The sequence below is a fragment of the Scatophagus argus genome, chromosome 24, assembly GCF_020382885.2.
Source record: "Scatophagus argus isolate fScaArg1 chromosome 24, fScaArg1.pri, whole genome shotgun sequence".
NCBI classification, from domain to species: domain Eukaryota; kingdom Metazoa; phylum Chordata; class Actinopteri; family Scatophagidae; genus Scatophagus; species Scatophagus argus.
In genome coordinates, this window is record NC_058516.1 from 6,847,977 (window position 1) to 6,865,446 (window position 17,470).

General features: G+C 42.1%; 2 protein-coding genes across 2 annotated transcripts; one reads left to right on the forward strand and one right to left on the reverse strand.

Annotated features, from left to right (window-relative positions):
* Positions 1–486: 486 nt before the first annotated feature.
* hpxb (hemopexin b) lies at positions 487–5,333 on the forward strand. The gene is made up of 10 exons (XM_046382883.1): positions 487–622; positions 1,198–1,223; positions 1,419–1,508; positions 1,734–1,891; positions 1,992–2,145; positions 2,530–2,742; positions 2,844–2,942; positions 4,416–4,546; positions 4,653–4,800; positions 4,902–5,333. The coding sequence occupies exons 1-10, from the start codon at positions 558–560 to the stop codon at positions 5,126–5,128; spliced, it is 1,311 nt and encodes a 436-aa protein (XP_046238839.1). The 5' UTR covers positions 487–557; the 3' UTR covers positions 5,129–5,333.
* Positions 5,334–7,289: 1,956 nt separating this feature from the next.
* Positions 7,290–16,994, reverse strand: LOC124055768 (gap junction alpha-3 protein-like). The gene is made up of 5 exons (XM_046382882.1): positions 16,805–16,994; positions 14,352–14,413; positions 13,974–14,063; positions 12,953–13,512; positions 7,290–12,288 (listed from the first exon to the last, which is right to left on the reverse strand). Exons 3-5 carry the CDS (start codon positions 14,040–14,042, stop codon positions 11,454–11,456), a joined length of 1,464 nt encoding a protein of 487 aa, XP_046238838.1. The 5' UTR covers positions 14,043–14,063; positions 14,352–14,413; positions 16,805–16,994; the 3' UTR covers positions 7,290–11,453.
* Positions 16,995–17,470: the final 476 nt, after the last annotated feature.

The window sequence follows — 17,470 nt, forward strand, 5'->3', positions numbered from 1 at the left end:
TGATTGTCCAACAATGTCTGTATTACTGGAAAAGTCTGTTACCAAACAGAATGGGGAACAAAGGGAGCTTACTCTTGAACACGTAAGTAACACAAACACAGATAAAAGTAGTAAAATGTTAACCAAACAGATCAATAATGTTCTATGAAATCCACATTAAAAAGCAAAGAAAAGCTTTTCTGTTCCACCTCCTCTCTGAGAAGATTTCCTCAAGCATCAAAACAGCTTTATTAAAAACAAATATTGTGCTTCAAGGCAATTACTAACAACATAATTTGAGCTACACACAATACTAATATTTTTAGAAAAAAGATATTACTAAATGACATTAATTGCAAACTGTAATGTGTAAAGGATCATGTCAAAGCCTCATTTTGCAACAGTAAAAATTTCAACACTGTGTCAACGCAAACACACACATACATACGTAAACATGCAGTTTCCCAACCTGTCCACACACACACACACACACACACACACCAGTATAAAAGCTCAGGTTCTGCTCCTGTGCTGCCAGAGCTCTGCAACACAGTTAGACTCCACGAGAGGACTTCAACATGGAGCTGTTCACCAAAACTCTGTTTCTGTGTTTGGCACTTGCCCTCACTAATGGAGCACCTGCGTGAGTATTATACTCCTCTTTCTTGTATTGAATTAACACTCAAAATGGGTCATGGGTCATGGCTCATTCACGTCAGTGCTAGTTCTTAGATCCTGATCCTAGGATCCGTAACTGCTGAATTTACATGAATGTTTCAAAAGATTTTTTAACCCTTGAAAATAAAGGGTTTTGTGTGTGCAGTTTATTCATGCAAAAAAGAACATATGCTTTACATGCAGTATGATTCAGTTTCAAGTTTCTCGCGGATTCTGTCAGTTGCATATATACATAAATACAGGTGGGAGAAAAAATAAAATATTTTGCAGGTAATACATACTAGGTAATACAATAGCCCTGTAAATGCCACCTTTCTTGTTTTGGGGAAGTGTTGAGTCATCCCTGGTAATTATTAAGGCTGTCCTTTGAGTTTCACCACTTGGATCAACTGAACAAATACAAGAGTGCAAAGTCATCGCATTACCTTGGCAGTGTGTCCCTGTGTGATTCTGATCATCATGATGACTCAAGGCTGGCTATTTGAAAATAAAATGCTGAACCGCAGAAAGATGATAAATAGCTTTTTCTAACATCCACAGACACCCACAACATCCAGCAGTAAGTGGTAAGTTTTAAACATATTTAAATCATAATCCTGCTTTCTCTCTGGCATTGTCCTTAAATTGTCAATTACACATCAGTCACAAGGCAAGTCTTTCTCCTGCACAATGCATGTTTAATAATACACATTTTCTGTCATTACCCTTATTTCAATTACATCCATGGTAACAATACATTATGTCTTTATTGCTAAATAAAGATGGAGATGCTGCTCTGCCAAACCGATGTGAAGGTATTGAGTTTGATGCCATCGCTCCTGACGAGAAAGGAAACACCTTCTTCTTTAAAGGTATGGAACATTTTTCATAGTCTTATACATGAGGTGTGGAAAAATCCTCATCGTATCAATTTTCTTCACTTTGAAACCAAATCTCAATACAAAATGACACAACTCTTTTATTAATTTAGATTGATGTTCTTTACTGTCTCATAGAATTAGAAGTTTCATGTTACATATTTTGCCAAACTGAATTTAATGCAGTGTAATGAAACTACTCTGATGTTTTCCCTTCAGGTGCCCACTTGTGGAAGGGTTTCCATGGTCCAGCTCATCTCTCCAATGAGACCTTCAAAGAGCTTGATGACCTCCATCACATCGGCCACGTCAACGCTGCCTTCCGCATGCACAGCGTAGACAACCCAGATGACCACGATCACATCTATTTCTTCCAGGTATGATGCATTCGTTTGTAATATTACTCTTGTAAAATTTCAAATCAAGAGGCTGTCCAATAATTGCCACTGATCTATACGTTTTTTCTGATGTAATCAGGATGACAAGGTGTTCAGCTATTATAACCAATCTCTGGAAGACGGGTATCCGAAGAAGATCCAGGATGACTTCCCAGGAGTCCCCACTCACCTGGATGCTGCGGTGGAGTGCCCCAAAGGAGAGTGCATGGCTGACTCAGTGCTGTTCTTCAAGGGTATGTTGACATTCAGTGCAAAATAATTATCTTACTAAATCAGGAATATAATTACGCTGTAAAATCACGTTTAAAATAAATGGAAGATTATGGAACAAGTTGAAGAAAGATGAATTTTCCCTCAGCAAGTGCTACAGTGGATCTCAGTATTATACGGACAATGTTGCCCTCTAGTGGAGGAAATTAGCTACAGCAGGACATTTTTGTCATGTCATGAAGGAACCTTTGTTGCTAAAATATTTTTGCAAGCCTTTGTTCCTTATGTTTGTTCTGTATGTTAAGCTTTCACTCAAAAAATGCAGTAATTTAAGCTTATTAATAATGACAAAAAATTACTTTTAAAAGTTTTAAGCATATCGATCCATGTTCCTCAAATCCCCACAGGACATGATGTTCACGTTTATGACATTACCACAAAGACAGTTAAGACCAAGACATGGTCCCACCTGCCTACCTGCACGTCTGCTTTTCGCTGGTTGGAGCACTACTACTGTTTCCATGGACACAACTTCACCAGGTTCCACCCAGTGTCCGGAGAGGTGAGCGGTGCCTACCCAAAGGACGCCCGCAGTTACTTCATGAACTGCCCCGGGTTTGGTGAGTTGATTAAGAACAGATTTGGTACAAATCTTACAACTGCATTATGTTAAAAAATAAAAACAGATATGTTTTGATTAATCTTCTGTATTTCACTACAGGTCATGGACGAGGAGGTCGTTATCAAATCCCTAAATGCAGTGAGGTCAAATTAGATGCCATCACGACTAATGATGCTGGCAAAACTTATATCTTTGCAGGTGAAGTAAAAATAATAATAACAATTTAAAAAAAGCATAACAATTCCATATTCTCTTGCTGAGAGTTAACAGGATGCGAAGCTACAGCCAGGAGGCGTTTATCTTAGCTTGCCATGAAGACTGGAAAGGCGGAAATCAGCTAGCATTTTATAGTGTGAGTGGTGTTTATGCGAGGGTCAGGGTTTTTTAATACTCGTATCCACCCGATGCGATAGGAGAGTCAATGTGCACCTCCTAACCCGCAACAATATGCGTCAATCAAGCACCAAAGCCTGGCCGGCAATTAGCCAACCTCACCTGCATTATAATAACACAACCCTCAGGACTGTGTGCTGCTGGCGCCACCTGCTGATACTTTTGTAGCACAACTGCTGATAGCCTGTTTCAGAACCATGGTCAGCACCACGGATTTACCAATAACTTAACCAAACCTCAGTCACATAAAGGACAAAGAATAAACAGACTTAAGTAGCAAAGACAGAAGACAAATGGACACAGCTTGACATTCAGTGATGTTGAACGCCCGAGCAACCGCACAGCCGCATGCTAACACACAATAATTAACCCACAACAACAACAAACTACAAGCATACAAACAATTAACATGACTGCAATAACCAAGCAGACACGGCGGTCTGCAACACAAGCAGCAACAAACACGCAATTTTTATAAAAACCACACTGCCAGCATCCATAAAGAGCCAATGTCATCGCAAATAATGAACATGAGAGAACTCACCAGTGATGTTTACAACGTGGAGCCGTCAGTCTGAGTCCAATCCAGCAAAAATGACATTAAATCCATGAAATGTCCACAGTCAAAATGTCCAACAGCTTCAACGAGTCTGAACACATTTGTCGTCATTCTTTCTCACTGGGCACAGCTGCTAGCCCGGAGCTAGCTGCGTGTTTGGCTAACAGCGGGACACTTGCCAGACACGCAGGGTTGAGTTGTTTGGAGAAGTTTTGGAGCAGAATAAATTCCCCAAGTTACGAGCTTCTTCCTTATTCCCCACAGTTATCGTCGCGCTTTTTCTCCGTTTTCGCCAACACAGACAGCAAACTTCCGGCCGACCGCCTCTAACACTGACATCAGTAAACTGACTGAAACGCCTTGCGCGTGGTTGACGCACGAGACAAACGGACCAATCAGAGTGATTTAAAAGCCCGCCCCGACCGAGTCTGGTGTTAGCCGGCAACCAACATTAGCTAGCATAACACATTAGACTGTTTATCTGTTGCTGTCACCGTGTTGTTTACGTGTTTGGCAATCCTTTTCATAAGCAAAAGTGAGCATGCTGTTATATATCTGCTAGACAGGTTTAATGTTGGCATCCAGCCCTTATGCTAACATAAGACAATTGCTTACTGGCTTGAGCTTCATACTTAAAGCACATATTTATGTTTTTACTTTGACCATTTCTTTCGAGCTTGCTGGAAAGCTTTTACTAAGATTACAGTTCACCTGCTCAGGTCCCATCTACATGCGCCTGGACAGTCATCGTGATGGCTTCCACGCCTTCCCAATCACCAGGGCGTGGAAGGAGGTGACTGGTGGAGTGGATGCTGTCTTTTCCTACACTGACAAAATCTACTTGATTAAGGTAGATTTTTAAGTAACAAATCAAATTTCGTCCCACTTTCATTAGCAGCCTTGAGAGACCTTGAAGGTGAAACTAAAGTCCTTCCTGTTGTGCCACACACCTGCAGGGCGATCAGGTTTACCTCTATAAAGGTGCTGCTCACTACACCCTGATTGAAGGTTACAGTAAATCCCTGAAGGAGGAGCTCGGTGTAGAAGGACATGTGGATGCTGCTTTTGTCTGTCCCGGTGAACACACAGTTAATATAATCCAAGGTAAGATTACTCAATTAATTCTCATTCTCTGTTAAACATTATTGAAACTCTTGAAATACATCTAGAAGACAACATTTTTACAAACACATTTCTTCCAACAGGACAGAGTATTCATGTTGTTGACCTAACTGCCACGCCCAGGGTGATAGTCCAGAATCTGCCCTTGCCCTTGGGCAACATCGATGCTGCTCTGTGTGGAGTCCAGGGCATTAATCTGTTCAAGGGCTCGCAGTATTACAACTACAGCAGCCTCACAGTACTGGCTGCGAGCAGAGTTGCCCCTCTGCCTCAAAGTATCACCTCATCAATGATGGGATGTCAGGATTAGGATTCAGGGATGAGGGAATTATTCCACATTCAACTGCGTATCAGACATCAACTTCTGTCTCCTTTCCATGAGCACAGTGATTCACACCGATAAAAGAAAGTTAACCACGATGAGGTATAACTGCTAAAATATCTGGATGTGTGGACAATGTAAGGAAGTTTCATCATAAATTTTTTTTTGGCTGAATAAAAAGTGGAAAACTGCATATGTGGAGTGTAAGTTATTTTGTTCATTTCAGTGTTTAATATGACAGTTTTATGGTAAAGACCAATTATGAAGAACAACATCCAGAGGGAACTTTTTAAAAGTAATGTCAATATTTGGCCACTAGGGGACCTACTCCACAAATGAATGTGTTACACCACAAATCACGAGAGAATCAGAATGACTTCAACATTAAACCCCCTGCGTTAACAGCATCTTAATAAAGAACTGGATTTAATGCATCAACATCTTAATGATATTAAGAAGAAGATGCGACTGTTTACAAGCCATGTCATGCCTTACAGCTTTTTCTCTGAAGGGTCTACCAGCAACCGTAGGGCTCATCTGTGCCTAATGTCATGCCAAAAGGGCACTTCAGTAGTTGAAATGAATTTATTTTATTTGAAGTGACCAACAAAAAAAATTCACTCCTCAGCTTAGAGTGGACAACACAAATCCAAAGCATGACAGCATGATGGTATTGCAAAGCTAAAAGGCAAGTGAGAGCAAAGGAAATAACACTCATGCAGCATCATACGCACATGCAGTCGATGAGCTTCCTTATTGCTCAGTCTGCTGCTGTGAACGTGTTTGTGCTTTAGTGTTTTCTGATTGGTAGTATCATCGTCTGTCTTGGCAAACTGGGCGTGGCTACCTAGTGATTGACAAGACACTATCACAGCGCGTCTTCAGGCTCAGCTGTTGGTATACAAATGTTTTTCTGGGAAAACATTTGGGTGAACAAAGTCTATGAGCAAAACACTTGCCCAGCTGAGCAACAACAACATTTCAGACAGATTTGTTCCCCATTAAAATAACATTTCTTAATGCTCTCGAGACCTCTGGTAACTCTTTTCTTATTTAGGCTTATTTCTTATATGTTTGTTTGTTTTAAACCAGTTAAGCATGACTCTGTCTGAAATCAAAATTAATAATAATAATTTTCAATTTAATCTTAATTTAAAATGTAATTATAAATTACCGTTACGTTAATTTCGTAATATTCTCTGAATCGTCAAAGTGAAGCTACTCATTTCCAGTCTCAGTCAGGATGTCTAGAAACTGGCTCTTATTCTATTTGAAAGCGCAGTATTTGTATTTGTGCACAGTATATATACAGTATAAATATACAGTACAAACTGGATCGTAGGGACACGTTTGCAGCAGCCTGCAAGAGTCCAGAGGTCATGATGGCTTTAGCCGGCTTTCAAGGCCTTTTCACTCCCTGGAGTGGTTTTTGTTCAGCCCAAATCCCTGGGACTTTCAGCAAGCACAAAGGAAGAGCTGGCCTCAGCACAGCTTCATGGGCGAGGCCATGAGGACACACGCACACACGGGAACACACATGCATGTGCACATAGAAACACCACCACACACATACACATCCACAGCAGGCCATGCAGATTGTTTTCACCACCAGCTATCAAGTAGGCTTAATAATAATAATAATAATAATAATAATAATAATGTTTAAGTTAGTTAAATTTAAGGTCAGTCAAAAACAAAAGAGATTACATGTTCACGTTTGATTACTCATTTCCAGGAGACAGCGAGTGTGGCTGTTCAACAGTAGTTATTTTTTTATCAACATGAGACTTACTTTAGCAGCATGTGGAGCTTTGGAAGGTGATGTCCTCATGGCAATGGCTGATCTGTTGGGTGTTTTTCTCATCACCCTGTATGATACGGCAAAGGGCGCAAAATTTATCAAGACAATGTGACAAAAGTGACCTCGACTGCTCCCTGCACAGACAGCCATGTTCACACGATTTACCGACGGGAAACTGAAGCCATTATGTCCATCTGTGTTCAGTTCCCACATCCCACACACTGGACCTTTACTGGCTCTGATCTGTGCCAGAGCTGCCAGCTGTTTCACTTGTTTGTTTGTTTGTTTTCTTTTTTTTCAATTCAGTTTGAGCATGAAAAACTGCTCAGGTTGTTTTGGTTTCAAACAGAAAATGTTAACAATGACAGAAAACAGGTTTGGTACAAAAAGTTTATTAAGTAACAGTTCCTTAAACATCTGAGGTAAATGAACATTTACATCAACATGTTCTTTAACAAAAGGTTCAGACGCAAGGCACTTTGCTTCAAAGACAGTCATTTTACAACGGGAGTAAAAGCAGGGGTTGTTCTTCATTTTTAACACATGGGAGTCTGTGTCCCTGCTGGTGGGGGGCCGCCATGAAGTCCCATCACTCAGCCTCTGTGGCACTAATGTCTCAAGGCACATCCATGGTGTAAAAAAGCTGGAGTCGCCAAAAAGTTTCTCAATCCATATTGAGGAGAGAAAAAAAGCACTTTAGATTCATTTCTTGTCCATTCCGAGTCTAATTTGATAGAATTATTTCCATAAATAAACAAAAATATGTTAATGCTACTCCAAGGACACCCTTTTTTCTTTTCTATTTATAGTATCTTCATATCCTCATTACAGTTGTCTCTAACTATCCAACTGTGTGCAAATCTTTCCCTACATATCGAAACGGTACTAAGAACAGCTTGGAACAACAAGGTTGTTGTGAAAAACAGTTCAGCAATAGAAATAAAATGAACCTTGTTTCGACAGTCTTTCAAAGGAGACAAAGCTCAACGTCATGTCTGTTTTTGGTTCCCAGATTCATTAGTTGTAAAACCGATGTTGGGGTTGGAGTCACGACTGTTAGGGTTAGCAATGTTCTTTAAAAACCCATCATGTATCGTGATATCTTTGGCACAAGTATCTTTGGTTAAGTCTTACACATCACAGCTGATAACTTCTTCTTTAAAAACAGATCAAGTGCTGGTGAAGTTGCTTAAGAGCACCTAAGTTTGATCTTGGACATGTAAACATTCGACAGAGTCAGCCAACAGCACAGATTCAGTCTAAGGATCATCCTGTCTTAATAAAATCTGTTGCTCTAAACTAAAAAGTAGCTGATGTGTCAAAATTTAAGTGCCTGTTACTGCATCTTACCTCATATTGGGTACCTCATCTGGTTTATAGAAGTTAAGCAGTTGCGTTCGTGACACGTTGCAGAGACGCAGCTCTTGAAAAAGCACCTGACACAAGCCAAGCTCAGACACTGTGGCGTAAATGAAGCCTGAATCACAGCGTAGCATCACGCACAGTGACACGAAAGCACTGGTGGAACAAAGTTTGTAGTGATTAAAAAAAAATACAGATTGGCTGCATTGCTTCCAGCACACACACACACACACCTTTCTATACTGCATGAAGAGAATCTTTTGTGGATATGTGAAGGGAAGCAGGCTTATTTGCTTCCTTGCTGAGAGTTAGCTGAGAAGATTAATATCACTTTTATGTCTGTCCGTTAAATGCGAAGCTACAGCCGAAGACCTGCTGGTTTGAAGCAGGAGGGAGACAACTAGCCTGGCTCTGCTCACATGTGTATCATGTGTTATTATTCCTTCAACAATTTCATATTTAAAAACGCTGAAGACCGCAGATTTGATAATGTGCAATAATTAACAACATAGGCGATGTGAATTAAACATGCATTTAATATTAGCAATTCAGAAGTTAGCCGAATGCTAATCTTAATTCAGAGTAACCTTAATTTACTCTGGCTGCTAAACCCAGCAGTTTCAATTTATCACCGAGCTCACAAACAAAAGTTCCAAGTTGCCGTGAATGCAGCGGAGCAGCAATTGCAGTGTATTAAATTATCTGTAAAGTATGGGACCAGTCGAGGCAAACAGCAGCACTTTTCTTCTTTTTAAGAGAATGAACCCAGGACACAATGGTGGCTTATTCACCTGATAGTAAAACATTTTAGCAGATCTGAACAAAACTAAAACAAAGTGTAAGATGTGGTTGAAAGCTCCAGAAAAAGTGAAGCAGTGGACCTTCAGTCAGGATTATTTTATCAAACTAGAAAACAAAATTTTGTTTACAGCAAAATGTAAATATTTTGAATCAGTTTTTTCTTTACCACCTTTTGGTTATTTGAAGTTCAAATGCTAATTCAGGCACATGTGACGTAATGTAGCACCTTTTCTAGTATTTTTCAAGTATCTTAAGTAGAATCAAATAATTATCTGCTCAGAGAGAAACACAAAGGTGTACAAACCTTAAAAACCTTTGCTGACTTGCTACTAGGATACATTTGTTTTTATTCCTGACTGTTGGATTAAATACGATTCACATGAATTAAAGCTGTTGGGAAGTTGCTGTGAGGCAACAAAACTGTACTTAAATTAGCCATTTTCTTTCTTTCTTTCTTTGGCAGGAATTAATAAGAACAGGAACAACGAACATCCCTGTGTCGGATGTCTGTTAAGAAATGACAAGAAAAAAACAGTTTTCACTTTTTTAGATTTTCAGATATTGCTTTCTTTTTTCAAAAAAAAAAAAATCTAAAAGCTACTGTATAATCTACAGCTAGTCAAGAAAATTAACTTAAGAGTCCTCCTATACAGAAGAGCTAGGGGGAACTCGACAGCTCCGTAACACACCGCAAACACAAGCGTCAGGAAGAAGGTGTTCTGCTTCATGCTCTGTTCAAGCTGCTAAAACTGCTCATTAAAGAACTCACTGAAATGTACGTCTGAGCCTTTGCTCATACGTCATGTTTTAAACCCGCCTCACCTCTCCTCACTTTGGATTTTTACATAAAGTGACCTGTGGGGCTGAAGCCTTTTGGATTTTTCCAGGTAAAAGTCTCTATCAATTGCAGCTTGACCAGAAACTTGTTTTCTGTTCAACACCCTGTGGTGCCTATCAATGCTATTAGTCATCATATATTTACATATTTATATACTTTATATAGTTTACCCTGATGTAACTGCAGAGATGTCATTTTGTCAACACTGAAACAAGATTAAGGTACCTAAACACACACACACACACACACACACACAGCCTGTGAACCCTAAGGACCATGTCTCAGGGTGGGACTGCCTTGCTGCTCTCCTCCAGTCATCTGCTCTGTCCTGACATCAGTGCATCCCTCTCTTCATGGAAACTACAGGCTGAGAGCAGCACACGCCGACGGACAACACGACACACGGACTTGTTCAGCTCCACCAACACGTCACGAGAAAAATAAAAATAAATAAAACAAAAGTGCAAACCTCTCCTCTGATGTCTCCCAGCAAAGAATTAAAAGAAAATAAAAGAATATAGTATCGCTGCCTCTACGCTCCCAAACTTATTAGTTAGTCCAATCATCACCATCATCACCATCATCATCATCATCACTATAACCTTCCTTACTTGTGTCTGTGCTGGATAAATAGTATATGTACTGTAGGTGTGTGTGTAAGTATGTGATCCTCATTTCAGGGACCTCCACTTTACCTCCCCCGTCTAAAGAGGATGGTCAGAACACCAAGTGGCAGCCATGTTGGTCAGTCAGCGAGTCATTAAACAGATAACAAACAGGTAAAATCATTTTTTTTGGAAGTCTGGCAAATCACATTTTTGCTGTGAGTGAGATAAGAAAGTCAGCATCACTCTTGTCTCTGTAGGTGAACTGTGAGTCAGATCCACTAGCACAGTTTAGCATAAAGACAAGAGGAAGGGAGAAAGTTCCAGAGCTGAAACATACGCCCATATTATTAATAAAGATGCCCCTCGGTTTGAAATGAAATATCATGTACTTTGTTACGTGTCCTCCACACTCAATTGAAAAACATCTGACAGTATTTTCCTTATGACTGAATTTGTTTTTTTACTGTGGTGTTTTAACTGTTGCTCCTGCCATTTGTACCAACTATATTTGATATTTTATTAATAAAGAGCGTTAACATTTTAAATGTTGATAAATGACAGAGAACTGGATCCATTTCTCCACTGTATTTGACTCCAGATATGTGAAGATTTCTGCATATCCGCTGTGTGCTGATGTGTTACAGGTTGCTAACATGCAGAGAGGACATCAGCATGGTGCCATCGGTGTAATCTGACCAAACTCTTTCAATCCCTTCATGAGATCAGAATAAGCAGCCAACTCCAGCTGCATGCAATAACACGGTTTGCATGACTTTTGCTGGAGTGTTTGTTTGTGTGCGCTTTTGTGCTGTTTTGCAGTTTTCTGTGTAAACACAGCATGTATGCATGGCTGTGTAAATGTGTGAGTGTGTGTGTGTGTGTGTGTGTACGTGTGTATTTTAGCTACACTGCCAGGTCATCGGGGCGAGCGCGGACGCTGCTCTTGCTGGCCCGACTTGGCTTCCGGATGTCTGTCGCCACAGCAGCAGGAGGCTGATGCATCTCCGCCCTGGTAACCACCATGAAGTCGTCAGGCGGGACCATACGAGGTGCTGTGGCGACTGGGTTTTCCTCGTCTGCTGCTGCCGCCTCCAGTGTGAGGGGGTAAAGAGGGGTGTGACGAGGAAGTGTAGGGAAAGTGGAGTGTTGCTCCCCTTGAGGAAGTGGTGGGTTTGTCTCCTCCTGAGGAGAGGAGGAGGCAGAGGTGGGAGTGGAGGGAAGAGGAGGAGGACAGGAGGAATTTTTTCCACCTGGATTGTGGAGCTCCAGCACCATGTTGCTCCAGTTCTGCTCCACTGCCGCCACCTGCCCATGGCTCGCGACACTCACTTTGTCACCGTTGAGATAAAAAGAAGCGGGTGCGGCCTCCAACAGGAAGTCATCTGGGTGGAAAACTGTGCCATCCATCTTGAGTCTGGGGGGCAGTGACATCACTGCAGAGGAGGCCTCAGTTGGACTGTAGGTTCCTCCTCCTGCTGCTCCACCCTGCACCACGCTGACACTGGCGTACGTTGGCAAACAGTGGAGCACTGAAGGAGACATCTGCTCGGGAATCGTCTCTGCATCTCCATGCTCCTCTGCGCCCTGCAGCAGTGACTCGTTGTCAGGCACAAACTCATTGGTGACCCCCTGCTTGACTTTCTTCCAGCCCAGGTGGTAGATCTCCAGCAAGTTGAGGACCAGAGAAACACAAGCAACCACCAGCATGAAGATGATGAAGATTGTCTTTTCAGTAGGCCTGTGACGACAGACAAAAACAGATTTAATTCTAAACTAATTCTAAACTGTTTTTATTAGCTCTAACATACACAGCAAATGCTACAGGATGTGTGGTTAAAAACACTTTCCACGACAAGCACATCCTCAGTGAGAAAACGTGACCGGATTGTTACTGGTTTAGGGTAACATCAGATCTGTCCTCCTCTCCAGCCAGTGTTGACTGAGGCAACATTTGATTTGCCAAACAACAAAACACAGACCAGGTTATGTTGTTTCCATGTCACTCTGCTCATCACGCTGGTCTGGACTTTTTGGTTGGAGCACCAATAGCCTAGTTTAATAAACATCATGTTGGTGGCCATGAAATTCATGCTGAAGAGGCCGTTTGAGACGTTCAAATGTCGGACGAAGACAAACTCTCAGGGCTAATGCTAGCTTAATTAGCTACAGCTGATGAAACTTTCTAGCCAGCAAAACTGACTGTTGGCCAGAGATGTGTGACATGGTTTCAAAAGGTTCAAACAATGTGTAGTGAAAGAACAGAAAGCCCAATACTTGCTGCAACAGTAACTAAAGGATTGAAAAATTGTTGCCAATGAACAAACACACAAACAAGTAATAAAATAATAAAAGCACACTGAAACAAAGAGGACACAATGTCCAATAAAATCCTGCTGTCTAACCTGGAGATGAAGCAGTCCACAGTGTTGGGGCAGGGCCAGCGGCCACATTTATAGAGCGGCCTCAGGTGGAAGCCATAGAGGAAGTACTGTCCCAGTATGAAGCCCACTTCAAACAGAGTCTTGAAGATGATGTTGAAGATGTAGGTCCTCAATAATGCACCACGGATCCGGATCTTCCCATGCTCATCACGTATAGGCGGCTTCTCCTTCTTCCCACCACCTCCGCCTCCATCGCCAACTCCGTTATGATACAGAGGGTCGTGGTCCTCCTGGTGCCGCCCGGCCTTTCGCAGCTCCTCCTCCCTCTCCCTCCTCTTCTCCTCCATGCGGACAATGTGCAGCACATGGCCCAGGTATATGAGGGTGGGCGTGGACACAAAGATGATCTGCAGCACCCAGAAGCGGATGTGGGAGATGGGGAAGGCCTCGTCGTAGCAGACGTTCTCGCAACCAGGCTGCTGCGTGTTACAAGTAAAATCAGACTGCTCGTCACCCCAAACCTCCTCGGCCGCTGCGCCCAGCACCAAGATGCGAAAGATGAAAAGGACTGTGAGCCAAACCTGGAGACGAGGGATTAAACAATGGATGGAGAAGACCGGATTTCTTACACACTTCAGCTGGACTTAATGTGGCTGCTGTATTAGGTTTCGGTGCAACATGGGAAACTGAGCTGTGTGGCCCAGACAATCCCCAGACAAGAAATTATTACTGCTTTCCACAATGCATTATGGTTTAAGTTAAGGAAGGAGCAAACGGCCGTTACAGTATGGTTATGGTTAGGCAGCTAAATGGTAAGCTGATGGTAAGGGACACTGGTAAGATACTGAGCTGGATGCTCTTTGTAGAAAAACTCAACTGCTTTGCTTGCCCTGCGGCCAATCAGACACGTCTCCTGCTTTCCTAAACTACAGAAGCAGCAGGAAGTTGGTAAAATATTCTCAATGGTTGAGGAGTGTAAAAGAGCAAACTTAATTTGATATCATTTCAAATTCAGTAAGTTCCTCGACAGTCAGACGGTCACCTTTCCGATCACAGTGGAGTGTTCTTGAGCATTCTCCAGCAGCCGCCCTAGAAAGCTCCAGTCACCCATGCTTCACTCAGTTTTTCTAGCCTGTGGAGAGAAACAAGAGGAGAAGAAGGAGAACGAGAGTGGAGCAGAAGTGACATCTGAAGGAGAAAACAGAAATGACAGACAGATCATGAAGTGACTTTGGCTACTCCTGCTCCTTCATATTAAATCCCCATGACAAGGCTCAGTGCAGTAGTTTTAGTTTTGAGCAAACCTCTCTCAAACAAGAATAAAAAGTGCATTTGTTTGAACCATTATCAGGGGTGGACTCATACACATGTGGGATGCTGGGAGCAAGTGCTATAATAAGGAAAGGGAAAGCAGACTTACTAAAATATTGTTGTATCGTCAGTGATAAATCCATCGACCAGAGATCAGAAGAAAAACAATACCTGGAAGGACGGGGGAAAAAAAAATCATTTCTGATCAAATTTGTTACATTTCACATGGATTAAATTTAAACTGCATGGAGTCTAGTTTACAAAAAAATTAAATCAGATTCAAGCTTTAAAAGAGTCACTGACATTTCACCAGCTGTTGACAAACTTGTTAGCAAACGATAGCAGCTTTAATCGCTCAGCTGGCGCAAAGCAGCATTAGGGTTCATTTGATGAATGGTGATGAACTGTAAGTCAAACGTTCACTCTCACGAGAAAAATATCTGAGTCTTTATGTGCTAAATTCTGGCTGTGTTCACCAGCTCGTCTCCAGCCTTGTCTGCTGGTTTGGTGCTGGACAGGTTGTTTCAGCTGTGAAAGCGAACCAAAGCACTGAAGCAATGAGCTGAAAGACGCTAAAAAAGCTCCACAAAATAGCAATTTTGTTCAGAAAAATCAGCACGTGCATTCCCGTTTCTTACTTTGTGCACATGTACATTTGCTTGCAGACGTGCACATATTTGTGTGTACTCGTGTGTGTGCACGCGGCAGCGTTGGCCGGCTAGTGGACAATGGACAGCCATCTGTGGGAAGTGAATGAGTGGATAACAGGTTGTCCCAGTTGAATGCTCGACTCATCACATCCCAAGAATGCTGAGGAGGGCAAATGTTTGCCTGGGATCGACTGATATGTGCTCACATTGCAACACACACACATACTCAAAGTTACAGTAGCATACATTGCTCCTGTATTCCTGAGCCACTAACACGAAGCCGCCGACAGCTTATTTAACTTCTAATATGGAAGATAAAGCCAAACTGATTTACCCCTACAAGCAGTAAATCAGTGGACAGGAGAAACAATGAAAGTCAATAAGAAAATAGTCAAATTATATGAACAGTGTGATTCCTAAATCCACCTTCACAAATTCCATCTCTGCTAACCTGAGGTCCACACGCCTCTAAGCCCTACAGCTGAATAAAGACAAAATAATAATCTCAGCAAACAAATGAACAGACAAGCTACTGTAACTGTCTACTGATACACCAATCTAACAGCGGCATGTGTACATGTACATGATGTGTTGACGTGATGAAATACCATCTGTCACGACAGACAATAGAGAAGCTGCCAGATGGACATTGTCCTGACTGGCGCGTGCTTTTGATGGATCAGAGGTCTTTGTGCTAAAACAGCCCGAACAGTTAACTCTTGGCCTGCCGTTCGCACCCTGACAACCTTTTAAAGATATGCAGACAGTGGAAACGTTCACTAATTGTGGTTACACGCACATTCAAAGTCAGTTAGACCGTTCATAAGCTCACATATGGTAAACAGCTGTTTCACTCCACGAGTGCCAACATGACTGGTGCTGATCACAAAGAAATTATGATACAGACTGACAACAACTCAGGGTCACCAAGGGCGCAAGGACACAGGAAGTGCACAAAGTTAGTAAAGCGCATAAAATGTCCAAAGGTGTTTCATCTGGTACAAAAAGGTATGCAACAGCTCCTAACATGTACAAAAGTGTGCAAATGTGCTGTATGTAAAAGTGAATAAACACTATAAAGGTACAAAATGGTGTGTGAAACTGTAAAAAGTTATGTAAATAAAGATGTCAATCGTGTGTAAAAGTACATAACTGTGTAAAAAAAGGGTTCTTTAAATGTAAACAAAGACGTACGAAGGTAAACCCGGATGGAAAAGGTCCACCAGGGTGTCCAACTGGCGACGTCCCAGAAAAAACAGGGAATATTAATATTCAGCTTTATGGTGTTGTTATGATGGACGTTCTCTGTTGAATTTGGTTGCAACTCAGTAACACTGACAGCTGTAACTTAGATCTCCACAGCAAACCAAACAGTAATGTTCACACAGACAGAAAACCTGTCAGAAGTCATGTCCCACCAAGTCAAGAGCTCAGATGGTGCTTCCTGACTGGTGATGAAGCTTTGGGTAACCTTTAATCAGCCCTCTTTTTAGAATTATTACATGGAGGTAGCAATACCAAACACAACGGAGATAATATTCAGTCTTAAAAAATAAGTATGGTGAAGTGCAATGCAAAAAGTTTTATGCTGTTTTTAATATTAGCTTCTAGGATGTTGTGGAGCCTAGTTTAGTGCTCAGTTTACTGTGTTTTTAAAGATAATAGTAACTACGATATCAAAAAGTCGTTAACAGCGCTTAAACCTCAAAGATTCCGTTCAGTCATCATTCAGAAAAATGTCCCACATTTAAGAAGTGAAATATTAGTGGCTTCCTGTCTGCCGTCTTTCCCACAGGGAAGTGAACGCAGCATGAGAGGTGCTGATAATCCAGCAGGTGGAAGGATGATAATCCCTCCTCTTCCCTCCCACTTCAACCATCCGACACCATCACTCCAGCATCCACCTGCTTACCGCTCTCCTCTGAAACAGCGCGCTTCTTCTCTCACCCCCTCACTTCCACTTCTTCTTCTTCTTCTTCTTCTTCTTCTCCTTCTATATTTTACTCCCACGGGCGGGCTCGAGGCGACCAAGTGAGAAGTGGGTGAGATAAAGTGGGAGGGGGGGAGGGGGGAGGGAGAGAGACACAGGGAGATAATTACAGAGAGAGGGGGGGGGAGAGAGAGAGAGAGAGAGAGTTAAAAAAGACTAGTCTAGTCTAAATAAAGGGGCGCGTGTGGAACCTGTCCCGCGAAGGCGAAGCGGAGCGGCTGCGTTCCGCGTGGCCAAGGCCATCCGCCACTGTCACGCATTGGTGTCCCCGTGCATGGGGCGCTCGAGGGGGTGGGGGTGGTACGTGCTTGTATGCGCGCGTGTGTGTGCGTGTGTGTGTGTGCGTGTGTGTGTGGGGGGACGCATCCCATCACTGACGACCCACATTTAAAACGGGTTTAAAACATAACTTAAATAGCTTAAAGCGGCATTAATATTAGCATCCTATGTATTGTAATCACGGAATTAGCAGCAGTAACATTAACAACAGAAAAAGCTCTTCAGCAGTAGCCTAAGGTCTGGTGAAAAGTTGTAGCGGATATATGAAAAAATAACAAAATAGCTTGGATAGTTTTGTTCCTGAATTGC

Coding starts and splice junctions, on each gene's coding strand:
- hpxb (XM_046382883.1), top strand. CDS start 558: ATGGAGCTGTTCACCAAAACTCTGTTTCTGTGTTTGGCACTTGCCCTC. Junction 2,146..2,529: donor CTCAGTGCTGTTCTTCAAGG/GTATGTTGACAT, acceptor AAATCCCCACAG/GACATGATGTTCACGTTTAT. Junction 4,547..4,652: donor ACAAAATCTACTTGATTAAG/GTAGATTTTTAA, acceptor ACACACCTGCAG/GGCGATCAGGTTTACCTCTA.
- LOC124055768 (XM_046382882.1), bottom strand. CDS start 14,042: ATGGGTGACTGGAGCTTTCTAGGGCGGCTGCTGGAGAATGCTCAAGAA. Junction 13,513..13,973: donor ACTCCACTGTGATCGGAAAG/GTGACCGTCTGA, acceptor CCTCGTCTCCAG/GTTTGGCTCACAGTCCTTTT. Junction 12,289..12,952: donor GTGGACTGCTTCATCTCCAG/GTTAGACAGCAG, acceptor CTGTCGTCACAG/GCCTACTGAAAAGACAATCT.